We start from the raw sequence: 9,254 nt of genomic DNA, 5'->3' as shown, positions 1-9,254 counted from the left end.
CAAATACTGTAAATGACACTTGACTAACAAAATAGTGTATAAAATGTTTACTTCCTTAACCAAGCAATATTGCGTCAAAAGAAACACGGTAGACAAGCAACAACAGGTTAAAAAAAATATTAAACTTGCCATCAGAGTGGCAGTGAGACATCGCTTCTTGTTTTCTTTTTCCTTAACAAAATACACCAACAGTCAAACATCGAATGCACTGGAAACTTCGGATTCATCTGGACTGTTCAACTGCAGAAACAAAAGAGGAAAAAAAGGAAGCAGGGTGAGACAAATCAAACCATAAATATTCCCAATATTGTTTTTTTTTTCCCCTCATATGTACAAGCCAAGTGGTTTGTTACTAATCTATCTGAACCGATTATCCTCAAAAGGGCCGTGAGAGTGATGGAGCCTATCGCAGCTAACGTTAGGCAGGAGGCGGGGCACACCCTGAACTGGTTGCCAGAAAACTGCAGAGAGAGTAACCTAGGGGCAATTTAGTCTCCAATTAATGCATGGGGAAGTGGGAGGAGTCAAATCTGAATGTCAAAATGATAGACAAAGTAGTAGGTCCATTTTGTTTTTCTTTCTAAGAAGCCAAATTTTTTAGGCTTGGAACGCATTATTTCGCTTTCCATTCATTGTAATGGGAAACATCGATTCGGTTTTCGAACAAATCACTTCTCAAACCGTTTTCTGGAACGGATTGTGCTGGAGAACCCAGGCATCACTGCACAGTCATTTGTATGAAGTCTGTATTTCAACGCACTGTAGTATTGTTAAATTAATAATTTATATTGAAGTCATTAGCAAATTCCTAATACTTTATCTTTTTTTTTTAATCAGTTATATCTGTTTTAGCATATGCATTGGTATTTGAGTATATTAGTTTAAGCAAAACGTATACACATACATAATTGTCCTATTAATAACGCCCACGTGTAATCTGTTGCAATATGTGTTCATTTGTCATGTTCTGAAGAGAGACATGGCGAATGCCGGTATGTAAATGCTTCCAATGTCCTCATTAATACTTATAAAAAAAGTAGTATTTAAGTAAAAGTATTTAACACTCGGGGTTGTTCTGTGTGTCACTTGAGTTAATTACCCCATAACATCGGCGCTAATATTAGCATGTTAAACCAGTTCCCACTGCGAGTCACTCCTAAATATTACACTCGAATGTCTGCATATCAGCACACCAACGTTGTGTGTGCGCAATGTGACTATTGCACACATCTTCACTGCGATGACGATGTTCAAAGGATATATAATGTGCAGCCCGAGCGTATCCATTTCTTATGGTTTTAAAAGACACCCTCAAATTGCTAAGAAGCTGAATATTGCAATCAAGTGGCCAACTCACTGTAAGTGGAGATGTCAATCTCCAATGGCAGCTCAGCCACATTGACCTCGAAGCGGTCTTGGACCTCATTCAGGGTCTTGGCGTCAGTTTCGTCAGAAACGAAACTGACGGCCAGGCCTTTGGTGCCGAATCTGCCAGCGCGGGCCACCTGGATGGAAGCGGATGACCGAAACGTGAGATGGATTTATGACGGCCGTTCGCCCCGTGGGGGGTTACTAAAGCGCAACTCACCCTGTGCAGGTATGAATCGGAATCCTCTGGCATGTCATAGTTGAAGACGATGTTGACCCGCTCGATGTCCATCCCTCGGCCGAACAGGTTGGTGGCGACCAGGATTCGCCGCTGGAAGTCTTTAAACTGCTGGTACCGGGTTAACCTGGGACAGCAGATGAGAGGAGGTGCTAAAGTGCTGCCCAATTAACAGTGCGGTCGCGATATTTAGAGACCGGAGTCATCTTGTTTTGCTGTATTACAAGAAAGGAGCCTCCTTGACAGCAGTGACAGTCAACCGCTCTCAAACATTCTCAAAGACACGGTGCCCATTTATACAGTGGATAAAAAAAAAAAAAAAAAAAAGTATGTGAACACTTGGGAATTTAGATTTCTGCATAAATTTGGTCATAAAATGTGGTCTGATCATCATCATCATCATCATCTAAAGCACAAGAATAAACAGTATCTTTAAAATAATGCTATACAAAAAAGAAAAACTATTCATATTTCGCTTGAAAATAAATTAAATATTCAAAGGGCATTTAACCCCTTCGTGGGCAGCGTCCCATTTATGGGACATCATGATTTTCACGCATTATATCCTTCAGTATATCAAAATATTTAAGTGTTTAAATCTGATTCTGGTTTTTGGGACGATCTACTAAGAAAACCCAAGTACCCTCTCGCGGGCAGCGTCCCATTTTTTGGGACGAGATTATAAATTAGTAAAGTAATCATATAACTTAACCATAAACGATAAAAAAAGAAGTGCTTTTACCTTGATTGTGGCCTGTTCGGAGACTTTTATCTCAATAAGGCAAAAAACCGCCACCCTGGCCATGAATGGGAAAAAGTGAACCCTTGGATTTAAAGACATGCACAACGAACGGGTCAACTTATGAATCCATTTTTTCATTGATAAGCAAGCTGTCCAGGCCTCGAGGGCGCAAGCACGCCCAACCCATGATGCTCCCTTCGCCATGCTTGACAGCTGATTGGACTCCAATTCGCTGTTGGAGATTCCATAGCTCAAGGTTCACTTACTTTTTCCCTTCCTGTCCTGCGAATGTTTATTTTCTTCAATTAAAGTATGATTCGACCACAATTTATTTCCATTTCATGCAGAACTTTAAGAAATTATAATTAAGAAACGGTTAATATACATTTTCCTCTCATTATAGGTAGAGTGCTGGGAAAATCCAAGTGAATACGTGTGATCGGAGTCTCGCAATATAACCCTTTACTCGCTTTTATTTCCCCTCATGTCCTTTCTTTAGCAACCCGTTTCTCTGTTGACTGTCACTCTATCTTTTTATGGTTTAATAACGGCGAAAATGTACAATACACTGGATGTAGAGCATCTACCTCTGGTCCTGACCCATGCCGCCGTGGATGGCGATGGCCGGGAAGTTCTGCTCCACCAGCAGCTGGGAGAGCGCCTCGCAGCGATGCACCGACTTCACAAATATCACCACCTGGCGAGACCGGGCAATGCCGCTATCGTGAGCACCACTTCAGAAATTGCCGTCTCCAAAGAGTCGTTTCCCCCTTTAAACCGCTCCGTTCCGTACCTGGTTGAACTCGAGCACGTCCAGCAGGTCAAAGAGTTTTCGGTTCTTCTCGCTGTCCTTCAACTTGCAGTAATACTGCTGCAAACCGTGAAGGGTCAGCTTGGTCTCGTCGTCCACAAAGACCTCCATGGGCTGCACCATAAGAGGGCATTAGTCTCCCCGACCTGACTCACATCATTACAAGTACCGGGCTTGACGTGTTCGTGTGTCGTCTTAGGCAGCATTAAAGCCAAGGAGCACTGGTGACCCTGGCTTTGCCGCCCAAGAGCGTCACTTTATCCCTCCGATATGGTCACTTACGGCATTGACGGCCACAAGTGGGCAAAGCTGGAGGGGCGTTGCTGAAAAGCAGACAATATGGCTGCCGCGCCGTGACTGTAATGCAACTTCTAAAGTCCGAAGGGACAGACTTGAAACTAGCGTATTTCAGTCAGAATGTGCTTCTAATGTTGCAAAACGTAAGGGGGGGGGGGACTCCAAAATCAACAAATAAATCCCATAAAATACACCAAAGTTAAAGACTCCAGATCAATTACAGGTCCACCTCAATAAGTTAGAATATTATGGAAAAATACAGTGAAATATTTAATTTAAATGATTATACAGTGAAGAAAATAAGTATTTGAGCACCCTGCTATGTTTCAAGTTCTCCCACTTAGAAATCATGGAGGGGTCACAAATTTTCATCGTAGGTGCATGTCCATTGTGAGAGAGATCATCTATGAAGAAAAATCCAGAAATCACAATTTATTATTTTTTTTTTTTTTTAATTGTGTGATACAGCTGCAAATAAGTATCTGAACATCTGTCTATCAGCTGGAATTCTTACCCTAAAAGATCTGTTACTCCGCCTTTAAAAGTCAAATACTTATTTGCAGCTGGATCACACAAATAAATTTTTTTTTAAAAATCATAAATTGTGATTTCTGGATTTTTCTTTTTAGATGATCTCTCTCACAGTGCACATGCACCTACGATGAATATTTCAGACCCCTCCATGATTTCTAAGTGGGAGAACTTGCAATATAGCAGGATGTTCAAATACTCGTTTTCTTCACTCTATTAGACACGAGAAATTATATTACATTGACAATAAACATACAAAAATTTGCCAAAACTTTGGTATTTTGTTGAATGTATGTGTACAAATGTTTGAATTGAATTACTGGACTGAACCTCTCACGTCGCAGTTCATTCAGCTGCACCAGCATACATGTTCGTTGTTTTTAAATTTGTGAATGTTAAATATTTTTACTTTTACAGTGGTGAACTACTTGTGACCATGTCTTTCCGTGATCCTCAGACCAATAGCTGACATTTTTTTCCCCCCACACCTGTGTGGTAGCTTAGAATCTTGACAAAAAAATAGCGACTGGAACAGATTATTTGCAGCAGTACACAATTCGGATCCCACACACATCCGGTGGGACTTTGGAATTTTCACCGTAAGAGCAGCAATTAATCTGTATAAAGCTTACCATCTAGAATTAAAGTGGAAAAAATTACATAAATGACAAATATCCCAGCGTGTTCTTAACTATCGCACATGACAACTTACATCCTGCATGAACTTGCGGCACACCGGGCGGATCTCCTTGCTCAGCGTGGCACTGAACATCATGACTTGCTTCTCATGGGGAGTCAGTCGGAAGATCTCCTGAATGTCGTGTCTCATGTCTGTCAAGAGACGTGCGGCCACATTCAGATCCCTCCGTGCAAAATTACAAAACTGAAGCTTCGAGTCAGAGTCTGCTTCAACTTCTTGAAAACTCAAAAGCATTTTGGACCAATTATGTAATTGATTAATCAGATGAAAAATGATTTTAGGCTGAGTGTTCGACTTTTTGCAACTAGAATTATCCCATTTTGTCGATTAATCGTTGTAGCTCAACTTTAAACCTGTTAAACTGTCAAAAAAAGTGAAAATGTACAGAAGATACTACATGTATTGGATCTGTTAGATCAGTGCTTTTGAGGGCGGTATGTGATTCCAGCAAGTTGGAGGAAGGAGAAGGTTATGGAAGTAAGTATGTGCCACCAGGATTTGTATTTGAAATATAAGGAGATCACATTTTCAACAGTTGTATTTCAGTGTAACTTTTCAATGTTAACATGTCAACTGGCTATAATTCAGTGTCTGAAATTCACCGTCTGTGCCACCAGGCAGGGTTACTTCAGGTCAGAACCGAACAGCCAGCCAATCCAGTTACGCTTTCTGAGTATGTGACGTCACGTGACAAAGAAAGCGGAACTGCGATTGGCTGGCTGTTTGGTTCTGACCTGAAGTAACCCTGCCTGGTGGCACAGACGGTGAATTTTAGACAGCGAATTGTAGCCACTTGAATTGTTTGCATCGAAAAGTTACACTGAAATACAACTATTGAAAAAGTGATCACTTTACATTACAAATTCAAATCCTGGTGGCACATAATTACTTAAATCGAATGTTGGCTCAGGCTATAGCAAGTCTTTACATGTTTTAAGTAAAAAATAAATCACTTAGAAACAGACTTTTGCGATATACTGGGTATTCCCATGATAAATGCAGAAACATTGCACATAAAGATGGAAGATGTTGTGTGCTGTATATGGGGAACGCCGTACATCCACTACACTTGCCGGTGTGACGGTCTGATGCTCCCCCCATGCTGAAAAGTCTCCTTGTGATGAATGCGCATGCGTTACTAACAGGGGAACTCCGGGTACGTAGCAGACGCTTACTGGGAAATCTCCTGGTCTTAGTTCGCCTTCTTCTACATAGAGGGAGCTAACATGTTATAAGCTAACCCGACCGTTAAAACAAAAGTTAATAAAAAAGATATACACACATATGTACGTTCGAACATGAACACTCGGCGACAAGTTGTCGAATGGCCGGACGTTTACAAAACATACGCGCATGCGCATTACTCACAAAGAGACTTTGCAGCACCGGGAGCGCACAGAGCGTCCCACCGGTCCTCGACAACACTCACTCACCCAGCTGCTCCAGCATCTTGTCGCACTCGTCGACCACAAAATGTTTGATGTTCTTCACGCTGAGGTTCTTGTTGCGGATGAGGGCCAGGGTGCGCCCGGGCGTTCCCACCACGATGTGCGGGCAGCTCTGCCGCAGGACGTCCTCGTCTTTCTTGATGGCCAAGCCGCCGAAGAAGACCGACACTTTGACGCTGGACATGTACTTGGAGAAGCGCTCGTACTCTTTGCTGATCTGAAAGGCCAGCTCACGAGTGTGGCACATGACCAGGACTGACACCTGAGCAGGTTGAAAACACACATTTGCGACTCACGATTTCAGCGCCACTTTTACGCATCCCAAGAAATTACACCAGATGCAGTCAACAGGTTCAACAGAAATGAACATTTTATTTTCAGTTATTTCATCTGTCTGAAGTTTGAGGCCATGAAACAAAGAGTGAGTGTTTAATGTTAATATATTAAAGACATTTGTTCCTCAATTTTGCAATTCTTTTTATACTCAACCCAGTTTTATCATTTTTCCACCAGGAGACATTCATATGATAAGTAATGCAGAGATTGTAACGTAAAACTTTGCGACATTTCAGCATCTCAGTTCAGCTTTTCTTGCACACCCGTAGCTACAAAAAATATTAAATATTTCAGCTACTGTATGGACGGTTGTTAAGGGCGAACCCACCTGACCATCGACAGGTTCAATCTGCTGGAGGGTGGCAAGCACAAACACGGCCGTCTTTCCCATTCCAGACTTAGCTTGACACAGGATGTCCATGCCCAGGATGGCTTGAGGAATACACTCGTGCTGGACTGAAAAGACAACGTGGTTCGTAAGAGTCTGTTACAATTATAGAACATCTGTCGAAATAGTTTAATAGATACACTGGGATACAGATATGATGGGTCCTCAGCTCTTCTGGTGAAGAATAGATGTTTGATTTCTTTTTTTAAGGTACACTATTTGAACTGAATTCTTGAAATTGATATTTTCTTCATTATTCCAATTTACTGAGATGCACCTGTCACTACTAAAGGAAGGAAAAGAGAATATGAGCAAAGCAAGGCTGACGCTTTGTGCCAATCCTTCACACTTTTTACTACAAATGCACATGAGCTGACGACAACAATGCTTCTCACAATCGTTCCCAATAAAGCAGGCTTTCACCTTCAGATGGATGCTCAAAACCGCAGTCGATGATAGCACGGAGGAGCTCAGGCTTGAGGAGGAAATCTCTGAAGCCGGAGCTGTGGATGGAGACGTACGACCCCTTCACGGCCTTCTTGCTTGCCGGGGTCGTACTCTCCAGGGCTCCTTGGGGCTCCTCTTCCTCTTCGTAGTCCAAAAGTTCATTATCAACGTCAGCTTCGGCCATCTGTGAGGGAGTATACCAGGATTTCTCTCAATAGGCATTGTTCTTTTCAGAGCATTGTAATGGAATGAGCAATGTGTGTTTCTATTTCTTTGTTGTTCATACTCGGGGCCACCAATTGTATTGATGAAGTCGATTTTTGCCTTTTTTTTTTCATTTATTAATGTATTTCTTGTGTTTGACTTGCTGATAGCGATTGTATAAAATGAGCCAGCCGATTACACATTCATCTTGTAAATTCGCAAAACGCTCCTAATATTCGCAGGCTGGATCAAAGTGAATATCAAAATTTTCGTTATCATGGGATTAACACACCTCTTGATTGTAAGAAATTGTATGTTTTGGGCCTAATCGCTTGCCCAGAGTCCAGACTGACTAGCGTGAAGCTGTGCAGCGTGTTTAATGCAACCGCTTTACCCTTCCTTCAGCGTAGCTAGCCGTCAAGCTAGAAGCTAGCAGCTAAAAATCGAAGCACGATTTTAATTCTCCAGTAGCTGATGCTTACGATTTATAGCCGCTGCGGTGCGTTCACGTTTGGTATACTTATAACGAACAAATTGTATCGTTCACATCGGTGCCGAAAAGACAAATTGGGTTCGAGAAACTCGACCAAGCGTTAACGCGGTTCATTTACGGGTGTTAGCCTCTTCGCTAACGCGCAACCACCAACCGGGGCCTAGTTAACAATTGCACAATATTTAAAATAGCAACAAGCAAATGGTAAACACGCTATGTTTGTTTATGCGTGGATGGTGACTCTCGTGTGTGAACATATTCCAGGCCAGTACAGTACCTTTCAAAAGCTTTATTCTTTATATGTCCTACCGACGTCGATGAAATGACTCTGCACGCTAGCAAGAATCCACCACACAGTAGAGTGAAGCGCACACGACCGCGGTGCGTTCAAGTACCCATCGGCGACGGGAATCTTTCGGGAGCTCGTTGCTGTGTTAAAGCAAAACAACAAACGCAAAATCAAAATAATTTAATATTTCAACTGTAGGTGTGTTTCCCCGTCACTATTAATGCATCTTTTAGCCCATCACAGCAAACAACAAAAGGCACTATTGTAGTTTAGGTATTTACGAGCAATCCTGAAGTGGAATTGCTGAGTTTGCGGCAGCTCTGAACATGCCACAAGATGGCGCACGTGATCATGAAGTACCACTGACCTAAAAAAAATAAAAATAAAAAAAAGGATAGTGCCGCCATCTTGGTACTCCCCAAACGAGTGGCGGACATGGTTTACGCGTTGGATTATGGCGCTGTTTTTCCTCAAAGTTTGGCATGTAGAATTCAAACTGGTCGTGTGAGCTTGACATTTTTTCAGTTCTGGTAACATGAAGGTTTTTTAATTCGACTTGGTAAGCCAAAAAAAAAGGTGAAGTGTAAAGGAAAGACATAACACCGTGACAACCAAGAAAGGGCCTGATTTCCATGACGTTAACTTTTCCCAAAATACGCTGTGAAGCACTATCTTCATAACATAGCTAAAAAATGACATTTTTTTCTTGTTGTCATGAAAACATTACATTTTAAGTCAAGCTGTTCGATATATTTTTGGAAATAAGGACTCGCAATGGGAAAATACGTGCTAAACGCATTGTTCATTTGTTGTCTCTGCGACAGAAAATTTCAGACAGAAAATTTAAACTTGTTTCCTTGCATTTGAAAATCAAATTCAATTTGCAGACTTCTGTATTATGAAATTTGTCAAACATTTCACAGAAAATGTGTTTTTTTTTTTTTTTTTTTTGGTATCCACTG

General features: G+C 41.6%; 1 protein-coding gene across 1 annotated transcript; it reads right to left on the bottom strand.

The window, feature by feature from the left end:
- Window positions 1–32: 32 nt before the first annotated feature.
- Window positions 33–8,423, bottom strand: LOC133506462 (ATP-dependent RNA helicase DDX39A). Its single transcript, XM_061830641.1, has 10 exons — window positions 8,281–8,423; window positions 7,283–7,490; window positions 6,800–6,927; window positions 6,121–6,397; window positions 4,700–4,818; window positions 3,142–3,273; window positions 2,936–3,045; window positions 1,589–1,733; window positions 1,358–1,505; window positions 33–240 (listed from the first exon to the last, which is right to left on the bottom strand). The coding sequence occupies exons 2-10, from the start codon at window positions 7,488–7,490 to the stop codon at window positions 224–226; spliced, it is 1,284 nt and encodes a 427-aa protein (XP_061686625.1). The 5' UTR covers window positions 8,281–8,423; the 3' UTR covers window positions 33–223.
- Window positions 8,424–9,254: the final 831 nt, after the last annotated feature.

This window comes from Syngnathoides biaculeatus, chromosome 9 (genome assembly GCF_019802595.1).
Source record: "Syngnathoides biaculeatus isolate LvHL_M chromosome 9, ASM1980259v1, whole genome shotgun sequence".
Lineage (NCBI taxonomy): Eukaryota > Metazoa > Chordata > Actinopteri > Syngnathiformes > Syngnathidae > Syngnathoides > Syngnathoides biaculeatus.
This window is presented reverse-complemented; position numbering and strand designations above follow the sequence as displayed.